Source organism: Callospermophilus lateralis, chromosome 8, assembly GCF_048772815.1.
Source record: "Callospermophilus lateralis isolate mCalLat2 chromosome 8, mCalLat2.hap1, whole genome shotgun sequence".
In the NCBI taxonomy this organism is placed as follows: domain Eukaryota; kingdom Metazoa; phylum Chordata; class Mammalia; order Rodentia; family Sciuridae; genus Callospermophilus; species Callospermophilus lateralis.
In genome coordinates, this window is record NC_135312.1 from 17,764,691 (window position 1) to 17,786,857 (window position 22,167).

Below are 22,167 nucleotides of genomic sequence, written 5' to 3' on the forward strand. Positions count from 1 at the left end.
CCCCACTTAAATGGCCATTATTTTCTTACTTGAAGTCTATGTTCTCCATAAGTGTCATTACCAAGTGTGGCAAAAATCTGGTAGTGGGCCATAAATTTAATTTAAATGACAAACATTTATTGATGGCAAATTGGAAATTCCAGAAATCTTTAAAAAGCAATTATTGTAAATTCATTCAGTCTCTCCACATAACAAAGGAGAATTTATTCTCTTGACGATTAAATTAAGGTGAGGTTGTTTTTACACACACTTTTTTTTTTTTCCTGTCTGTTTGCTTTGTTAAAATTCCAAGAGGTTTGCCATTCATAGAAAAGTCTGTCTGACCACAGGCACAGTCAGAAGCAGGAATTCATTACCATGGAAGGCTGCAGAATTTCCTCCAAGGAGACAAGTGAGGAAAAGCAGGCACCATGTAAATTTGTGGATTGGGTTAAATATGTTCTGCCCCTGAGGCGCAGGGAGATGGAGAACCCCTTTGTAAAAAGATTCAAGTCTGAAAAAGCACTGAGCCTCCTAAAGCAAATGGGCACGTCACCAGGAATGGCATCCATGAAGTCCTGACTCTTGGGAATATGTTTGAGTTAGCATTCCTTGCACCTCCCTCTGTACCCAACTCACAATGACCAGGAGTGATGGAATTTTCCTTCAGGGAGTTTGGAGTCTGTACCCTGGATGCCATCCCCTCTGCTATCACCTTGTCCCTTCCCTGCCCCTGAATCACACTGGGGTTTGGCATATAGCAGTGCCTGCTGTCTGGCTCCCATACTTTCTATTTGCCTATACCTCTGAAAACAGTCGGCACCTGCATTACATTCTTCTCCTCCAAAAAAAAGAGAAAAACCTCCAGTTATATACTAATTTCTACCATGTAAGCTCTGTATACTTCCAAATGGGTTCTTTTGGCTCCCAATAATTTTATAACTACCCTACATCCAAACTTACTTTCCCTACTCTTGTGTTCCCATTAATATAGATTTTACTTAGAGTAACTGAGCTCCTCACAACCATGCCTCCTTTATGAAAACACTTTGCTCATTCTCTCACCAGCCTTGGTGAATTTATTCTTGCTGTTTCCTTCTTCAGTAAGCATGTGCACACATGCATACGCACAAAAGTTTGTCATGGTTTCTAATGACTAATTTGTGTAATATCTATAATTCCATCTGTGTACATATACTCACGTATATACACATGAATATACATCTCATATTGATTTCCAATTGCTAATAAGTCAAAACATGCTCTCACATTCATTTATGTCTACACACAGTCTTGCATTGTTTGCTAATTTTTGTTTTACATTTGTTCATGCTCCCTCCCAAACAGCATTTAAACTTCTTTAGAAAGTAGACCTTTTGTGCTTGGTAGGCACTTACTTTGTGCTAAGCAAACATCTAGAAAACCTTCAGTGAACAAGACAGGCAGAATCCCTGCTCTCCAAATTCTCATGGTCTGTTGAATTGCCAAGATTTGTTATTTTCACTTTTTTGATAGGTACATAATATGTGCTCATTCTTTAAAAATTTAAAATAAAATGGAAAGCCAAAAGAAAACATATATATCATCTATGTTCCCACCAGAATGATCAAGTCTTCCTGAAAGCTCTCACCACTCATTTCCTGGGTGCCACGGAGAAGGCCACCTTATCCCCAGGTATCACGTGACCACCCCATACTTTCCTCCTACAAAAAGTCACCCCCTCGGACCTTCCGGAGTTCTCATAATTACCAAGCACAATGCTGCCGGACACGGCTTGTGAGTCCTCTCCCTGTTAGCAAAGGCAGGACTCAGATGAGGTCATGAGTGAAGACCTAGGGACAATGGCATTGTCACTCACTACTCTCCTAAGGAACCCCAAGTTGCTGCACTCTGCAGTTCCAGGGAATGAATGGCTATTCACTTGTATCATGGAGGCATCCAAGCAGGTATTAGAAAATAAATCTGGGACAAGGGCCCACAATGATGCAGAGAGGCCCATGGCGCTATTGAAATGAACCCCATACCACCCATCTTTACGCACTACCAGGCTGTAAAAGCAGCCTTTATTCTCCTTCTTCATACAATGCACAAAGGCGAAAGGGAAGGAAGTTATGTTGCAATATTCTGAAACATAAATCTTGCTACCAGCCAGGGACAGTATCCTGTTTTCCTTACACATGGATCTGATTCACTAGAGGCTGGGCCTATAGGACTTGTGGTCTGTTTTTCAATGGAGCTTCTGCATTGTACCTGGTGGCCTGCATTTACACATCTGGACATGGGTTGTGCAAGCAGTTGTGTGTCCAGTTAACCAACCACTGTGTACAGATGTACATTAGCACAGTTTACACCCACTCAGAAGTCTTCTTTCCCAAGTTGGGACATGCAGCTTCTTTCTTTTTCTTTTTCTTTATTATTATTTGTTTTATGTTTAAGAAGTTAAATAAAATTAAATTTCAACTCCAATAAAAGAGGAAGAGATTTTCATGTATTCTCCTTGCTGTAGCAGTCTGCTACACCATTCCATCACCCTCAATCTCACTTTCTGCTTTGATTAGAATTTAGTAATCCCAGAGACAGTTTCCAGGGGTGTCATCAGAGTGCTACTTGAGTCAGGGAAATGGTTGAACAGCTCAATGCTTTTTTAATTCTGGGAACCAGAGGTAGATAATGCTTATTAGTGGCAGATGAGCAAAGGCAGAGCTGTGGCCCTAGGCTTGCTGGTAGAAGCCTTCTTAGGTGAGAACACAGGGCTTTGAGAGGAGGGAGGAGCTGTGTACCAGGGAACAGTCCACTAGAAAGGGTGGCCCTGGGAAAGGAATTCTCTGAAGCGCTGCTTTGGAAGAGACGCAAAGCTGTGGCTATTCAAAGGTTATCTTGCATGTGAACTTTTTTTTTTTTTTTTTTTTTGGCGGGGAAGACCAATTTTAGAATTTCACTTCAGCTCAAAACACACTTTCTTTTCCCATTACAGAAGAGATGTCTGCGCTTAACACTGGAGGGCAAAGAGTAGAGGTGTCATCACTCTATGCAAATGCTCATGACGCTGCTGCGTGTTGCCACAGAGGACCTTAACCTTTGCCTGGACAGAGAAGAACGGGCCCTGTGACATCAGAGACGTTGCAATGGGAATTATCTAAACAGTCAATTTCTTTTTTCTGTCACTAAGAGCATACCTGACATGTTAGTACTGAGGCCCTGAGCAGCTCGATAATCTTATGTGGCTTCTCATTCCTGATATCCACCACCTCACTGTGTTTGGTCTCAGCCATCGGACCAATTTATCTTTTACACTTCAAATAGGGGATGAATCGGTCAGATCACTGAGACTTTCAAAAACAATTAAACAAACAAACAGGGTTTCTCAGCCCCAGCACCACTGTCGTTTGAGATCAGAGCTCTGTGCTGTCGTGAGATTCCCTGTGCATTGTAAGATATTTAGTGCCAGCTCTCAATGCCAGTTGTGCCCACTAAATACCAGTAGGACCGCCTTTCCCCAGTCCTCACAATCAAACACACCCCCCCAGAAGCTGCCAAATATCTGAGGGCGGGGGGGGGGTGTTGCTTTTGTTGAGAATTATTGGCTTAAAATGATCTCACGTGAGATTGAATTAAGTAATCCTTGTGTTTGGGGCACTAAAAACAATTCTATCAGTTGTTGAAAGTTATATAGGGAAAGAAAGGAGAGTTCCTGTGTAGATTAAACATCTATAGGTAGATAAACGACAGGAAGCATCCTGAAGAAATAAACGGGGAGACCCCAGGTAGGCACCCCACAGCAAATATGGGAACCTAAGGCCAGGAAGAAAGTGGACTTCTCTGAAAGTGTAAGGAGGCACTGAGGACCACGCCTCTATCCCCCACCATTATCTCCAGAAACCATGGCCTTGACCCAATATGGAGCAGTGGATTGATTATTAGATAAGAGGTCTATAGAGACGGGCATTTTTTAAAGCACTGTTTATTTAATGCAGCATGACTTAGAATGGGCCTGTAACCTGACGAGTGTACTGAATGAGGAATGTTCAATTTACCAGTTCTAACCGGCCAAGTCCTCACATGAACTTTCTAAGACCCAGCTGAAAAGCCTGGGAAAGCATAGAAACCACAGACCTTCAGCGGTTCCTCCCCCTCGCTGCCCTACCTGAAGCATTCCTGTGAGACCCACTTAATGCTCCAGACCTGTCACAAGATCTTCACCCTGGGCAGAGCCCCCACTGCCTGACAGGCTGCCCCAGCCTCCACATCGAACAACACCAAAAGGAAAGATTCTGTCCTATTTTTTTAAATGTATTGAGCAAAGAAGCAGTTTCATACATGTTTCTAAAGGATGGCGATCACCCGAACTCACTGTTTCCCTATTTTAATCAATGATATAGACTTCGAAGTCAGATAAATTTAGAATTTAAGTGCCATATTTATTTTTCAACTGTGTGACTCTGGGAAAACTGTTTAACCTCTCTGAGCCTCCATGTCTGCATACGTAAAATGGGAACAATACTAATAGTACCTAAACAACAGGTGGTTTTGAGGAATGTGTAAGATGATGGGAAAGTGTTCCAACACGTTGGCCACTGTTGTCATTACTATTATGGTTGTCAATGTTACTATATTCATCCTTCGCTCATTATACAAAAAAACATTTATTCAGCAACTTCCATGAGTTTCTAATTGGTAGAAAAACTCAATTAAAATTATAATATTGACTTTCTTAAAGACTCGGAATTTTAATCAAATAACATTGAAAACAACCAATAAAGTTCTTCACTGGTGGGTTATGGAGGCTTTGAATAGAGTCAGCACATAGTAGGTTCTCAAAAAAATATTAGCTCATGATGATAGCATTGGTACTTCTGATATTGAAAATTAGGTGATTTTGCAATCTTGATTCAATTTACTTGTAAGTCCCTACAAGAAATGATTTATTTTCAAGCAAATGAATGCTGATCTTGCAAGAAAGTACATCTATTCTATAAACAACATGTTCATCAGGGAAGGGTAACATTCTTTATTATAGCATATAATAAGCATCCAGAGTTTGGGAGGTAATTTTCACTATTGAAAGGAAAATGAATTTTGACTAATTTGTAAATATAGATTAGATCTGTTGAGTTTATAAATTTCCACCTACAAAGAAATTATTGGTATGTACCAAAAATATAAGACTAATAGTCAACACTGCTCACCTATTTGATTAAAAAAAAAGGTAGATTTCTAAACCTTTGGTTTAAAATTTTTCTTCCTATAATATTAATTTATATTAGTCACCATTTACGGCTAAGACTCTCTCCATGGGAAATTGGAATATAAACAGGTTTAGACTTTTGTTCTTGTCATCAATTCTTTCACAACCCCGTGTATTTCAACACAATTTAATGCAGTCTGTTGTCAGTTCTCAGCCCCTTAATTATCAAAAAAAAAAAAAAACTGTTTGTTTTCCAAAATATTGTTTCACCATCAAAAAGAAAGTATGACAAAAACTCTTTTGATGACCATACAGTAAGAACCCAAGATGTTTTCAGGCCTCTCCTATGTCAGACTGGCCCAAGCCAAGGTCAAGGAGAAATGAACTTTCCAAAAGAGGTCCTTACCTCAAATATGTTTGCAGGCTCATTGCTGTACTGGTGGGATATGATTTCTGATTGGTCGCTGCACCACTTGAGTCCACCCAGAAAGCTGTCTGTGTCCAAGTCGTTCACATCTAGTTCAGAAAGATCTAGCTCAGGAAGATCTGGGCAAAGAGGCTGGTCTTCACCAACCAGAGCAGCACACTGCAGGAGGCAAAAAAGGAAAAAAAAAAAAAAAAAAGCTTTCATTAACTGCAGGAATGTATTAAACCACAATAGCATGTGATAGGAATTAAGCCTGGTTAATTCAACGACACCACCAAAGCTGGCCTCTGAGGCTTTAATCACCAGGGAAAACACCCTAAATTCTTTTCCCACTTGGCTCCCAAAGGATACTTTGCTTGATTTATTCCATGCAAAATTCCATCTCTAAATCCAAGATAAGTACTTCATGAAGTCCTCTCTGAGTCTTCCAGTTAGAAAGCCACAGCATGCTTGTACTGCTTGGAGAGTTGGCCCTTATCACATCAGACTGTCTTGTGCTTAACTATATGTAAAATCTTACTCTACCCTGAGAGTGTGATCTCTTAGAGAAGAACACAAGCTTGATTTTACCTTGGAATTATCATGCTTTACTGGACTTTCCCTAAACAACTGGCACGTGAAAAACAGAAGACAGGAACTACATGAGGAGAACTTTCTCCACTTAGACTCTTTTTAAACATTGTCATCCTTATCCTTCATTCAGCAACTAATGATGCAAGGCCTTTGACTCATCTGTGGTCCTCTTGAATTATTTTTTAAATCATTTACTCTCACTGACTTTTTATGAGTTACTGGACTTCATCCTTAACAGGTCAAAGCAGGTTCCTTGAGATGAAGAACGAAAATCATATTTTTTTTCTATGCGGCCTTTATACCTCACTCTGAGTTACTTATAAGATGTGGTGTGTGTGAGTGTGTGTGTGTGTGTGTGTGTGTGTGTGTGTGAGTGTGTGTGTGTGTGTGTGTTTGGGATCACCTGGCACCTGGAAAAGAGGAGTCACAATAACAACACACCACAATTATATTTTGTTCATTATTCAGGTGTATCTCAACTATGTTCCAAATAAATTCAAAATAGCTATTTTCGTTTGGAGTTATAAAATTATTTCAATATATTGCAAGGTTTTAAATATCCTCTACTGCAGCTGGGCTGCTTGTCCCCAAGGCCATTTTAGATTGCCATAGTCTTTTTCTTCCTTGAGTGTAGCAGATATCATTTAACTGCCCTGCCCTGGTGCTTTCCAAGGAAAGTGGACCCCATTACCAATGAAGTGGTCTCCTAGAACTGAATCAGCTAACTAATGGCTGATTTCAGGCTGCATACCATAAAGAACCCTGCAGAAACTCCTACGTCCAGGGTCTGGGGATGCCAGAGTCATAGGGACATTGTCTACCTGTGCGCCAAGCTGTCTGAATCGAGGCCTCCCACTCAGAAGCAGGACCCTCCTGCCTCTACCTTACGAGGTCAGGAGAGATGCTGTCCAGTTGTTCACATCCACGCAGTCCTTGGGCATGAAGTTGCAGATATCCCTTGACATTTAGATTTTGAATAAGTTTTATGCAGATTTCTTTTTCCTCAAGCACCCCTGTCATCCCTGGCAGGCTGCATTACACGGATCATATGCAGCAGTGTGATGATAAGCCACACACTGAGAAGTAGGGCCTGGGTAATGGAGTGGGCAGTTAGTATGAGAAGAATGGGAGGAGTCTGCAAATCACTGCAGTTCTTCCCTAAGGACACAGGCCCCGTGAGGTCCCCAGCTGCAGGCAGAAGGTAATGGAAGGAAAGGGCTGTCCTCTCTATCCAAACTCCTTCCTTATCATTTTATTGGTCTTTCCTTTTTATTATATGAGCCCAAAGTTACAGATCAGTCTACTCAACTATGTTGAAAGCCATGGAAGCTGGACAGGAGAGAAGATCTCGTCCCAGTCCAGTGTTCTTGTTTTGTTACGGGTGTTACGCTCCCCGGGCACATTCTGGCCCACCCTACTTACAGTCCAAGCACACACGCTCAGCGTCAACTCTGCCTCAACACCACCCATTCAGAGGCAAGGGGAGAACTTTGCCTACAGTGCAAAAATACTAAGTTTTCACTGGGGGATAGTCCTTTAAAATAATCAAGCATAAACAGCATCAACAAATAAAAATGTTGGCTGTCTACCTCTGCCTTAAGTTCCCGTTGTAGAGCTCAGGAACCATGTTTTGGGAATACTGACAGGTCATACCAATGGACTGGTGAACAATATCTAACTGCCCTCTCCAGGCACACCCTGTACAAAACCCTAGAACTTTCCAGAAACGTGTAAGTCCCTTTTGAAAGCCATTGACTAGACCAGGTCAATTTGTTGTGTGTTACTGTCTTGTCCACATCCTTTTCTCTCTCCTCCAGCTCTCCCACTCCTATTATGCCTTTATATTATGGTTCCGAAAAGTGCCTGTGCTGTTGCCAATGTTGACATGCTAATAAGATCAGTGCTTCTGAATGTGGCATTATTCTGCTAATCTAAAACACATTAGTCGTAGCAAGTGTCCCTGTTATTAATTTATATTTGGCCTTTGGATGGTGGCAGACACAGTCCGAGCCCTGTAACTGTCCTCATCTGACACGCTGATATTTATGACTTCCCCATACATCTGTAACAGGTGTGCTCGACTGCACTCACACAGCCTCGTTCTAGTGCCTCCTTGTAACGATGACAGCTATGTCACAACTGTAGCCTTAATTTTATAATAAGATTTAAGAGGATAAAGCAGTCACTAAACACAAAAGGCTAATTATTGTACGTTATTTCACCCCAACAGACTTTTCTCTTAGTTAAGAAGGAGACAATAAATTAGCTTAACTGCACTGATGATAATGAATCATTATAATTAAGTATAATTCTCCATTAGCCTTTTGGAGGTTTTGATGGTAAATTTTAAAGAGAGAGAGAAGAAAAAGTGTACTCAGCCACATTAATTATATTAATGAAAAAAAAGAGAATCTTAACTTCTTTTAAAAAAAATTAGTCAAGACAAGGGAAGGGGGTGGCGAGGAGGGCCATAAAGAATGACAGTCTTGGTGGAGTGTATGTCATGTGAATTGTCTCTATCAATCTTGGTAACCTTATTGTACATCACCTTCATTAAACTGTGAAACACGGGGGACTCCGAGCACCTCCAGTGATATGGGCCTTTATTAACCAGTGTGCTGTCCTGTCATTATGTGCAAAAGGGCATAAGACGTTTTAGGATGACAGCAAACATTAATGATTCAAAAAATGAAAGCTGCCTACGCTACCTGCTGCTCTAATATTTGAAACTGGCAGAGGTGATTCCCAGAGCGGCTGTCTCGAAGGCAGGGCTTCTAGCAGCTGCTGCCTACAGTGCAACAGCGACTGGCCAGCCACAGCGGACCTGCGACTCAATCCACGGCTGGACAAGGAGCCCAAGACCTCTCCCCCTCCAGAAAAGAAAACGGAAAAGGCCACCGTTCTGAAGGGCCTGGATACTTATTGGAAAACGACTGCAGGAATTCCGGTAGTTAACATTAACCTTCCTTATTTCCATACGAGCTAGTTCCTCAATCAAGTAGCAGCATCAGGAATTATGCATGATGGAAAAACGAAACTACAGCAGCAGAGACCCACGGTGCCAGCCAGACAACCACCCACAAGACACTCCGGGCCACTCAAACAATTAGGACTTTGAAGCCACTTAGAACCCTGACTCTTAATCGCTACAGGACATATGAATTCTCCATATCTATCCTGCCTTACCGAGAAATCACAACAAGATAAGAAGGATTACAACCCACAAAATACAATCCACCAAGGCAAGAAGGGCAGCCAGAGCCAACGTTTGCAAACCCAGCAAGGAGTTAAGAATCCAGGGCATGCCTCGCTAGATAGGAAAAATGCATTCGCAGCCGGCCTCGGCCAAATTATTTTCACTTTAGATGTGTATCGCCACACCACATGCACATCTTATTTAATCAAATCACGTGTGGCACTTGATCCTCCCCCTTACCCTACGTGCCCCCAGCTACCCGGAGGAAGCACTCGCAGTCCTTTGCCAGGTTCATTGTTAGCAGCTCGGATCCTCCATGCAATTCAATTCGGGTCCATCTCAGCTGAGTCCTCAGAAAGTTTCGCCTGTTTCCCAAGTTGCCCAAACTTTCCGGGAACATTCCATTGTGCTGAATGCAAACACACCGAGGTCCTCCGTCCCCCAGCTAGACTCCAGAGATTACGAGGAAACCGCTTGCAGTTTTTTTTTCCCCCCTGTATGAATTGTAGCCAGCACAGACTGTGGAATTGATGTATTGCCATCTATTTTTACACAAGCAGTGAGCAGCTCCACACACGGTCCTGCATAAACTCTATTCTCTCCGGCTTCAGGCAGCTCTCCGTGGTACAGGGAGATTTAACCATTGGCTTCCCTGCCACCGGCTCAAACAGGAAACCTTGCACTATAAGGCTTTTTTTTTTTTTTTTCCCCTGACCAAATCTTTCAACCACACATAGGAGTTTTAAAGGAAGCAGCAGCATCATTTTATATTTTGTGGGAAAAGCAATCTAAGACAGTCCAGCAGGAATGTTTAGGATTTTGTAAGTTCTCTGTCTGATGAACAGAGAAAGAAAAAAAAAAATCCGGACTAGAATCAAAACGGACTATATTTGAACGCATCCATTTTAATATTTTTATCTTCATTTTCTTATAAATAGAAATGGCATTTTTCCAACCAGGCCACTAAACACCACTGGAAAGACTTCAGCTTCTGATTCATATCAATATCTTAGAGCATAAATATTGCATATGAGTAGAAACAGAGCCAAAGGCACATGGAAAGAGTTTCTAACTGCAACAGATACTGATGACAGCAGCTGAGCTTTGATTTGCTCAAGGCATCTCAGAGCCACCTTAAAATAGCAAACTTATTGGAGTTAAGATAAGATTGAGATTCCCTTCCAAAAGCTCCCGCCCGCTCCAGCTACTTTTCTGCCTCCTCTCCTCGCCCAAGCCCATCCCCCCTTACAGGGATAATTGCATCTGAGGGAAGCTGCCGTCCTGGCTGCAATGCCTGCGGAGCCCAGTCCCAGCTCACCTCGATGTCACTCCATACAGAGTCCTGGCTGCACATGTCCCACGCCATCCAGCTCCTGAATGACGCCAGTCAAGCTTTTTCAACTCCAATCCACAGTGACACCGAGCACACACTCATGCAGGCAACCAGCCCCTTACTGAGAGTGAACTGAAGGCACCTGTCTTACTACAGTCCCCAGTCACATGACAAAGCTATTAAAAAGTAGGCTGGGCTGTCACTCACCCAGCCTCCCTTCTCCTGTGCAGCTTGCTGCTCAAACTCCTGACGTCACTCAAAGGCAGCCCTCTGCCTCAGTGAAGTAACGCTTTAAAAAAAAAAAAAAAGAAAAGAAAAGAAAAAGAAGAAAGAAAGAAAGAAAAGAAACACTTGGACTTTTGGAGGTTTCAAGCATCATGCTGTGATTAAAGCCAGCTTTGAATGCCACAGACTCTAAACGGAGCCCTGGCCATATAATAACTAAAATCCCCTGCAATCTTTTTTTAATTTATTTTTCCTCCAAAATGAGCAAGGGACAAAGCTCCCTGTTTCACTACAGAATAACTATATTCTTAACTAGTATGTGTATTCTCATAGGACCGTGAGCTCTCCAAGTGGACCCAAGCTCAGTTTGGGACTAAAGCAAGAGCTTATCACATGATGCATTTTTATGAGACATTTTCTAATTGGGGGAGTGTTTGAAAGCAGCAAATGAGGCATTTTTTGCTTGTTTAATCAACAAAACAGCCTGTATTTGTTAAGGTATAAACAAACTCCTCTACCCAGAAATCGGTTGTCCCCGTGTGGGTAGGGAACACCAGCTCTGGAATTGTTACTGCAGTTTGCTCTGCTCCATATAAGGAGAGCAAGCTACAAAACCTCATCCTTTCAGCTTTCTTCTCATTATTTCCATTTCTTTCATAGGCTCCCAGAAAACAAATGTTAGTAAATACAGTCGCGGCTGCTGTGCCCAGAACAGCTCCGGCTTTCAGCTGCCTTCTTCCATACATGTAGCCTTTCCTCCCTGACTGCCTTAGGGTGCCTTTTTGAATAAACATTGGATTCCAACCCTCGTGCCCTGGGTCGTGCAGTTTGCGTGTGAAATCAAAAATGTCCATGGAGTGAAGGGAAAATATCCACATGCCATTAGCAGAAATATTCACTTCCTGAGCTTCACTGTTTTATTATTTCTCAGCTCGTACCTTGAGACAACGAGGGCTAATGCAGGTGCTACTGTTTTATGATGACACTACATATTGAATACATAACAAACCCAAGGTACTAGAGACAGCGGAAAAATACTTCCCATAACATCACAGTGGTCGGACTTAACCCTTCCAAGTTCCAGAGGGATGTACTCAGGTATGTATCTTTGGGAAGACAGGTTTCATGAAACTCCAAACCCAATAGACTTTTTAAAAATCAGCTTAATTCTTTTACTAGACAATAATTTGTCTGAAAATAAAGTTCCCAGGTATCTAAAAATAATTTTGAAAGCCCTATTTATATTCCTGTTTATATATTCCTGTTCTACTGAGGTTAATTTATATTCCTGTTCTACTGAGGTTAATTTAATGTGTTCTTTATTGTGTATCTCCTTATGAAGAAAAGAAAGTGGTGGTTTTTCTCTAACACATACTTTAAATATTAAGTTGCTCAAATTGTAAAGTGAAAGAAAGAAATACAATAACAAACAAACAAGATAAAAAGCCACCACTTTAAATATTAAAGATTTCTCTCCTCTGATATCTGCAACAAGTTGCTAGTAAATTTCTGAATAATGTGATTAAATTGACAAGTTTGTCATTACTGGACATAAAAAGATGGCCAACAGCTTTGACATTTTAAGTGAGCTGAATATATTTCCCTGGCACATTTTCCCTTATACTTAGCAGAAAGTTGCTGTAGTTTTAATTTTCCATGTTAAAAAAATAAAAAGGAATATACAACTTTGAGAATGTTTTCATGAAGGCAAATAATGGCATTACTTTGTGTTTCCCCACCACCCCCCCCCCAGAAAAAAAATACTAATTTTCCTCCCAATTATATTCTTACTTAATATAAAACTTCAGTAAATTATTAAAATTCAGGACAAAGGTCATTGGCTCTACCCTCAACACAGTCAACTGTGAAATGATATTGGTCATTTGGCCAAGAGAAGTCGATGTTTATTAACTATTATCAAATGATCCCTGCGTCCCTGCGTCGTGAGAGTCACTGACTGTCCCCATCCAAAGATGGGCAACCACCATGCTTTTATAAAAAAATCCCATTCACAACTTTTAGAGACGTTCCTTTACACTAGAGCATGTTGCATTATTGTTTTTGATATTTTAACCTTCACACATTGTGTAGCTGCGGGATCCATGCTCCTTTTTTTTCTGCCACCTAATTCCACTTCTTAAAACGGTCAGATCAACATAGCCACCCAGATGACAAGTGGTTTCATATATGCTGTATTTTTAGGAGTCAAAACATTTCAAGGACTCACAAACTCCAGCATATTGCCTTCCCCCCGACCTTCCATCTACTAGTATAAAAATCCAAATTTAAACCTATTCGTAGGACAAGTTAGAGTACCTGCTACTATTTTTTTTAAGTCTCAAAACCATAACTCAAAAGGATATTTTAAAGTTCTCATAATTTGGTTAATTAACTCTTCGGATTAAAAATTCTCTTCTGTCCATTTTTTTTTTTCTTTTTTTTTTTTTCCTTTCCTCAGGAGAACTTAAAATTGTTAGTTGCTCACCAACCTTGGTCTTTTCTGGCTCCCCAGGCGGTTTCTATATTTAATTCTCTCTCTGCCTTGACGGCTGCTCTTCCCCTCTCCCTGCAGCCTCTCTTCCACCCCTTCTACAACTCTGCCTCCAAGGTTCCCAAATGTTTGATTCAGTCAACAAGGATCTATGGAAGCCTTACTGTGTGCCCAGCAATCCATTGCAAGGACTGCTGAGAAGGGGTACGACAGGGACACAGGGACCTTGCAATTTTAGGGGGATGACAGACCTTGAACGTGGAGAAAAAAATTGCCATGAAAAAGCAGTATCATTTTCTTCAATATCCAGATTTCTTTTTCTACTCTTGAAAGCACACTCTACTTAGGTACAAGGTCCTTTCACTAACCACAACGACTCTGCTCCAAAACAACCCCATTTGCTCCCAACAATAGGAAGAGGTATTTATTAACATCTGCTGGATGCCTATAATATCGTATATCTACACAGGGCCTGGATCCCACCTCCCCATGGAATCCGCCACTCAATAGTCCTGTTAATGTATTCCAAAGTCCCCACATTGGTGGAGGCGGGAGAATCTGTCTTTTGAGTTGATAGGGGATAGTTGGTGGGGGGAGAGAGAAAAAATAATTCAATTCAATAATTTGTAAGAACAATTAAATTCTATAACAAAAATATTTGAAGAAGTGTTTGAAATTTGGGTTTCTTTCCCCACTCCTGCCCCCAAATTACAAGCTTTGTCCATCATCCATATTATGGACAACTTCCCATTTCTTTCTCTCTCTCTTTTTTTTTTTTTTTGGTAATTATTTTTTATTTGTAGTTTGATACAATACCTTTATTTTATTTATTTTTATGTGGTCTTGAGGATAGAACCCAGGGCCTTGCACATGCTAGGCGATCACTCTACCATTAAGCCACAACCCCAGCCCAACAACTTCCCATTTCTAAAAAAATAAATACAATCAAATTGGAATACTCAAACTCATTCCATAGACTATAGCAAAAACACGTGGTGTCAACATTGTATCCAGGTGAGCACAAAAGGAAACTCAGAAGTAAATACTATAAGTATAAACATCTCTTTGATTTTTTTGTAGACTTACAATGAGAGGAATAAATTTAAGGTGGTACATTTCAAGGAAGAAAGGGAAAGAGAAATATATAGCCAAAAGAGAAAGAGAAAAGGGAAAGAGAAACATATAGCCAAACTTGCACAGGCTAGTACTGAGGTCATCACTTCAAATTCTACATGTCCATCAAGGTAGTCCTAAAACTTCCCAGGAAAGATCATCTATGCACCCATTTTACAACTAAGAAAAATCAGGCAGGTAAGAGTGAAAAGCATTTGAACAGAGTGAGCAGAACCCTTCCCAAATCTAAGGCACATCAAGGACCTCTGAGATCACTTTGTATCTAAGGAAGTGTCTGGAAAGAGGTATTCCTGAGAATTCTGCATGCCTGGAACATTCTCCCAGAAATAAAAGAGACATGCCCAGAATTGCTAATATTTTTAAAGTTAATTATTGCTTATGGCTATTCAATTGCTGGCTCTTAGTTACTAGAGAGAACCATTGATCCTTGTATCCCAAGTCCATTTCTGACCATGTATTTTGGGTCTCTGGTTTGAAGCTGAGATTTTGCAGGGCACAAACTGTGGTTGCAGAGTAGGGAATACCAAAGATCTTTATTCTTATAAATACTCTCAAATTAAATCTTATTTTACACAAACTGCCATGGTGATGTCGATGTGAGCAATGAACCTTTGGGGAAACCATTTCAGGAAGGTTGGTGGACAACATTAATGCCTCCTAGCACTTTTTTTTTTTTTTTAATAAACAAGAGGTGATAGACAACCACAACAATACAGCTCTCATCTCCAATAAAACCTTCTTCAGAACAGACCTATGTGCTTTTGGCATTTTTTATATTACAACAAAAAGAATGTGAAAATTAATCTGAGTTGTAGTCAGTTGGACTAACATGAACATAAAGCAATACGAGAACACAGATAAATAAAGGAGAAATAAAAGAATGGTTAAAATCTGATTTTATCATGTGCAACTCAGTCATAATCGTGAATGTACAGACATTTTTATCAACCTTAATTATTTTGGGTTAATTCACCTATAATCAGGTTCCTGATTATTGAGGCAAGAAATGTTCAATAAGGTTATTTACCAATGTTTTAGCTAGAAGAAAAAAATAAGGCATACCACATTTTATTTAATCTGGTATTGTTTAAAATTTAAGATTATACTGCACCTCAAAAACATAATATTCAATTTAAAGAAAGATTTTATCCCACTAGCTGCAGTTAATAAGGGCTGGGGAAAACTAGGGTTTGCAGATTGTTAAATCATAGTCAGGCTGCTCCCCTGGCACTGTTTTTTGGAACTTGGTCCTAATTAGCTTAAGTTTTCTTAATTTTAAGGGAGAAAACTATATTTTGCACACACTCTAAAAAAAAGGGGGAAAAAAAGGATGAATGAGTGAGATTCTGGGAAATTCTTGGTTTGTTCTTTCTCTTTATCATATCAGACAGAGCCTTGGAAAAATTGTGGAGTATTTTGCTTTAGTTTCTGTTATAGATCTTTTTAAGCACTTTGATATTTGTATTTTATTCTAGAAGGATAACATATACACACCTCAAATTTGGGAGAGGTTGAAAGGAAATAAATTCTTAACAAACAATGAGCTTTAAGGTCTTGTTAAATTTTGTGGTAATATGTAGAATATTACATGATATTTGCTAACTCAGTTAGACACAGGACTTTTGAAGAAACATCCTTAATGAAGAAGATCTCCTCTACAATCAACCTTTACTGTATGCAGTAAAAAGGCATAAAAAAATGCCAAATACTACTGGCAGGATTATAAATGGGAACAATTTTTCTAGAGAACAAATAGGAAATATGTATCAAAATATTTAAAAATGGACAGCCCCAGAGAGACTCCGAAATTCTACTTCTAGGAATTTATCCTAAAAAAATAACAGAGGAATGTATACAAAGATTTTTAAGGATCCTCAATGCTATATCATTTACATTTATGTTGCTCAAAATGTGACTGTGATGTTTCTGTCCACTCTGATACACAGTTAAGTAAATTATAAAGCAGTATACTTACATATATACTCAAGGCTTCATTAAAAACTGAAGAATACGTTTAGTAGCATAATGGGAAATGTTCAATATATTTTAGGTTTTATTATTAAACTGGAAATAACTATAATCATAAAAAGTTTATTTCTAAATATATATAGTCAGGAGGAAAGAAGATGAGGAAGAGAATATAAAATGAGCTGTTTATTGTAGCTGATGAAATTATAAGTCCTGGTTAATTTTCTTTGTGTGCTGATGCTTTTCTGTAACTTTCTTATTTTCTGTGATAAATAAGGATAACTTATTTATTCAGAATATCTATTCATCTTTGAAAGGAATAGAGAGATTCAGTATTAGGGCTGTGCCTTCTTGACATACAGGGGAGAGAACAAACAGAAACAATCTCTGACATCCCTTATCTTTCTCATATATTCATCATCTGTTTAAAATATAGTCATTTCTATCACACTGAGTCTAGCAGCTACTGCACTCAGGCTACAGGCTCAGGAGCAGCACTGAAGAAAGCCACTGCCTGACTTGTAGGAACCCTCTGAGGCCTGAATTATAGGGTGAGAGAACCTATCCACCACCACTAGACACCTCAGAGATGGACCCCAACAACCGAATCCCGGATGTCCTTACCATCTTCACTCAATACATTATCAAGTCATGTTAAACTCTCCCTTCAAAATTAATTATTCTTGGTAGGGTTAAAATTTTATCCATTTATAGAAAAGCTTCCACTTTTCATCACAGCTTACTAGCATAGTATATTGTTTAGAGACATACAGCAACAAATGAAAGAAAGAAAGGAAGGAAGGAAGGAAGGAAGGAAGGAAGGAAGGAAGGAAGGAAGGAAGGAAGGAAGGAGAAAAGAAAAGAAAGAACAGTAGTATCTTCAAAAAATCATATGATGGAACTCTTAAGGAGATTTCTCAGGAAGAGAGTCTTGTCTCCTGGCTAGGGAGGCAGGAAGGGCAGGCAGAGAAGACTTAGGGGAAGAACTGAGAGAGAGGTAGCTTTCATCAGAGACACCTGAAATTGACTTAAGGAGGAAAACGCAGTCCAAGATTCAAACCAGCAACTTGGAAGTGAACTTCTAGAACACTGCTTGTCCAGAAATGGGGAACCGTCTGTGTAAAGGCTGTCATACTGCAACCCTGTTTGTGGGTGGGGAGCTCACTCGAGGAACTCTGCAGGTCACACGAAGGACTGACCCGCCTTCCTTCCCCTGGAGTCTGACTATATCCAGGAATGAAGGCTTCATGACCACTTTGGGTATTCTCGAAGTCTCCTGGGTCTCTCCTGCACATCTCCCTTCCTGCACTTGGGTGATCATTATTCTGACCATAAATAAAAACAATCCTTATGTAATTATATAATTCCTTATGTAATCAGGGGAATAAGGAGGTTGAAACCAAGGCCGTATGGCTTAAATTCACATAAGGCTCAATTCTGCCTAATATATAGAGTGACGCTGAGGCTCTTGATTCAGCCCAAAGTGGAAGGCAGGATGGATGAGCTGGAGGAACATGGGTCCTCACTCAGCCATGTCCCTCACCAGCCGTCTGACTGGGGGCGGTTCCCACAATGAATTTGAGCCTCGGTTTCCTTATCTGTCATAAAAGATGGACAGATTCAATTACACCAAAAATATTGGCCAGCTCTGAAGTGCTGCGATGTGACTGCATCCCAGCCAACTCGGGAAGGCTTTGCTGCACAAGGTGACTCCAAATGTGTCATTGCACGGACGCTGGGAATCAGGGACAACATGCAAGAAATCTAACTGGTGGTAAGCTTTGCTGAGAAAGCACAGCTTTATCGCACTACAGATATTTAACTATTACCATTCTAGAAAAAGAACAGAAGAAACCTGGGACTATAATTCTTTAAAGCTAGCTGTTGGCTAGAAGGAGGATGTTTTCTATACACATGGGTTTCTTACAAATCCCAGGTAGCTTACCAGAGAAAGGCAGCTCTCATGCTGTTGATCATTAATTCTACCAAGTGGCACAAGTCACATGAAAGACCAACTGTCTGTTTGCACAGTAAATGTGAGAAACACACAACTGATAGTTACTGTTTTCTTACATCTGCATGTGTGTGCAATATGATTTATCAACATGTGCTCTGGTTTTGTGACAAAAAAAAAGAAATAGTGTTACTCAGATTTAGAAAAGAAGGTGGATTCTAAATTTAGGATTTTATAAATATGAGTAAGTTTTGCAGCATCTGGGGGAAATAAGAGTTTTAAGTCACCCTTTTTCCTTCCTAATATCAGAGCACTGCCCCCTTAAATAAAAAGATCATTCTATTTAATAAAATAAGATCTTATGTCTTTTTAATTTAGGGGGGATCACCTAAGAGATTACTGTAGGGTGTGGAGAGAGAAAAGAAGGTGATATGCTGAAAATATTTTATCACGACATTATGAGCAAATATGTTAAATCAAGGCCATGTCACAGGATGGATGGCTTATGTATACCTGAGGGTTACAGAGTTTTACTCTTCAACTCTTATCTTTCTACATGGAAACCCCTGTAGCAAGACATAAAGGGTTTGAGCTTCAGTGCTATCCTGCACCACCCAGCTTGGTGGTTTCCTTCTAGGGCTGAATGAATAGCAGCAGGCACACTAAATTCCCTACCAGAGAATTTGGAGAAAGAGCAATGATAACGTGGAGTAGGCAAAGTTAGACCAGGTAAATGATAAACCTCAGTCAGAACAATGGCTTGATAAACCACCGGCTCCTCCCCTCAATGCCCTGCTCTCACGAGCAAATTCACCAGCACAACATACTTAACTTCACATTTACCTGCCACTGAAGAAAAGGAATTAAAAAAAAAAAAAGAAAACCTAACCTAAGGAAGCCTGATTTCTGTGCCTGTAAGACAATCTGCAAAAGGAACTTGACAGGAGTTTCCCTTTTAAATAAACCACACTATAAAAAGTCCAGATTGCTCTTTGCCCGAGTAGAGGATCACAGTGGATTCTTTTCCTACCTCCTTTCAAAACAAAAATCCCTAACAGCTCTGGGATGGAACTTTCTACCATCCATCTTAGTAGATTTCTTTCCAGGCAGGACACCTAAAAATAGGCCACACCTAACCTTTTGCACAGCCGTACAAAGCCATGAAGTGGGAACTCCGGCCCGGCGCTCTCCGGTGGGTATTTTCAGCATGTGTGCTCTTTGTCTCTCGATCACATTACCCAATGTCACATATTACGTAAGAACACAAGACAAGAGTGGCTCGCGGGGACCTGTCCTACCTGAAACCACTGAGGTATCGTATCTCAGCGTTGTTATTTTGTCTTCAGACTGAATCAAACAAAACATGACTAATAATCCCCCCGTTTAAAAAATAATCATTAATGTTAAATAAACCTACAATAAAATGTCTGTTGGGTCTCCAATACTTCAAAAGCATGAGAATGAGTGAACTGCTCCATGCCAGGAAGTGGACAATAACTATATAATGTGACACTCAGACTCACACACAAAAAGTGCCTTGCTTATGATTTCCTTTCTACGAAACTCCGAGGTAGACATGTCTAATCTATGTGGCTGGACGTCAGGAGAGAGGAGGCCCTTGTTGGGGGCAGGAAGCCAGGCACGACAGACTCTGGGACCCAGTTGTGGTCTCCTTGTTGTTAGTGCTGGTTATATGGGCTTGAGCAGTTAGGAAAATTCATTGATTTGAACCCCAAGGGTATGGGCACTTTACAAAATCCATATTATATTTCAATGAAAAGTTTAAAATACACAAAGAAGTAAAAGAAATATTTCTATATAAAAGTATTTTTCTTTTTCTTAATTAAAAAAAATCCCCCACACTCAACTATCTTCTTTAATCGGCCACTAAACCACTCAGACAAATAGCACTGGGTCAGGAATCAAAAAACCTGGTATTGGGGTTGTTTTTTTTTTACTTTGGACAAAGCCACTAAACTTTCTAGATCTATTTTCTCTTCTGTCAAAAGATGGTACAGGTTTAGGTGTTGTCTGTATGAATTTCTTGAACAAATACAATAAGGGAATCTCCCAAATCGAAACTATTAGTACTTTTATCCTTGCTTCAAAGTTCACTGTTGAAGGAGGTCATTGACTTGGCTTGACGATGCTGTTCCCCTCTCTGAGAGCATGGGCCTTAGAGTCACCTGCCACTTCTAACCCATCTCTGAGGTCTCAAGTATCTAAACTGACACTAGCTGAACCTCAAGCCCATTATCTTTTAAATAATGTAAATGCCCACTTTACATGTTTGGCGTTGGGGTTAAGTGAGATTATGTGAGTCCAGTGCTTGGCATAGAAGTACTCAATAGTGATACTTGTTATTCACGTATGAGTATTTAAAACTCGGTTGAAAATCAAGCAATATTATAGTGGATGTATGAGTTTGCATTTTGCCTGGCTTCCTTATCTTAAAAAATAAATAAGTAAAAATTCTAGAAGCTGAGCAGAGCAGAGCAGACTTTCTCTTTAAGTCCTATATTAAGCTCACTTTCTATGCATGACAGAATCATCACAAGTGGTGGAGACACAGGGATGCCAAGTGCCTGTTGGTTTCTCTGATTACATGAAGAAAAGAAAAGAAAAACAAAAAGAAAAACAAAAACCACAGCTTCATACCAGTCCTGACCTGACTCTCTCTCTAAAGAGACCAGAAGCAGCAAGGGCAGAAAACAGATTTGATTCCAAGAGGCCGGCCATGATGTTATTTGAGCCAAGAGTCTTTCAAGAATCTCTCTGTTAAGAAACAAGACATTCATATGGTGCATGAAAACTGACAAGACACCGTGAGTTTGCAAATGTGGGAGGAATCACCAAAGTATCAAATCATGTTAAATGATGATATCTGAAATACACACAGAAGGCAGAATGGAAAACAAAGCCAGGGGATCAAAAAAATTCAACGTGGGGCTGGGGTTGTGGCTCAGTGGCAGAGCGCTCACCGTGCTGGGTTTGATCCTCAGCACCACATGAAAATAAATAAATAAAATAAAGGTATTGTGTCTGACTACATCTAAAATACACATACACACACACACAAAAAAAAAAAAAAAAAAAAAAAAACTCAATATACAGCCAATTTTAACCCCAGTGGCCTATCAGCTACATTTTCTCAGCATTCATGTCTTGAAAATATGTGGTCAATCATACAATCACTTTTTCAATTGATAAAATGACATAAAGGATTTATTATATTTCATCATCCATATTTAAGTGTTTTTTAAAGTAATTTCTCTGTGTAATGGAGTACTGACAAGTATGGAGACAGGTTGAAAACTGTATTGACCAATCCAGTAGCCACTAGCCACAGGGGACTCCTGAGCCCTAGAAATGTGTCCAGTCAAAATAGAGATGTTCTATAAATGAAAACCATGCCTGCGGTTTCAAAGTCTTGCTATGAAAAACAGACTGCAAAATATCTCATTAATAATTAATAGATTGCATGTTGATAAAACAGTTTGGATATATTGTGTTAAATAAAAGATATTGTTAAAATTAAATTTATCTGTTCAAAATGGGGTTACTAGAAAATTTAAGGTTATATGTTCCTATTTGACAGTGAATTTAAACTACCAGGGATATCCTAGATGCAAATCAAATTAATGAATTACAGGCTTAAGGAATTTCAAAACCAGAGCCACAGTAGGGCACAACTGCAGGGGG

General features: G+C 39.9%; 1 protein-coding gene across 4 annotated transcripts in view; it reads right to left on the reverse strand.

Moving 5' to 3' along the window:
- Ppargc1a (PPARG coactivator 1 alpha) overlaps positions 1-22,167 on the reverse strand; it is a 107,084-nt gene that overhangs the window by 82,882 nt on the left and 2,035 nt on the right. For 2 of the 4 annotated variants that reach the window (XR_013092208.2, XM_076865365.2), the window contains exons 1-2: positions 10,679-10,839; positions 5,571-5,750 (exon numbers count right to left, since the gene is read on the reverse strand). Coding sequence is in view for 2 of the 4 variants with exons in the window: in XM_076865365.2 (XP_076721480.2) it covers positions 5,571-5,750; positions 10,679-10,726 (228 nt within the window). In the remaining 2 variants the exon portion in view is untranslated. Of the gene's footprint in view, positions 1-5,570; positions 5,751-10,609; positions 10,632-10,678; positions 10,840-22,167 lie in introns of those variants that run through there. The other 2 variants (XM_076865367.2, XM_076865366.2) reach the window with 2 other exon arrangements.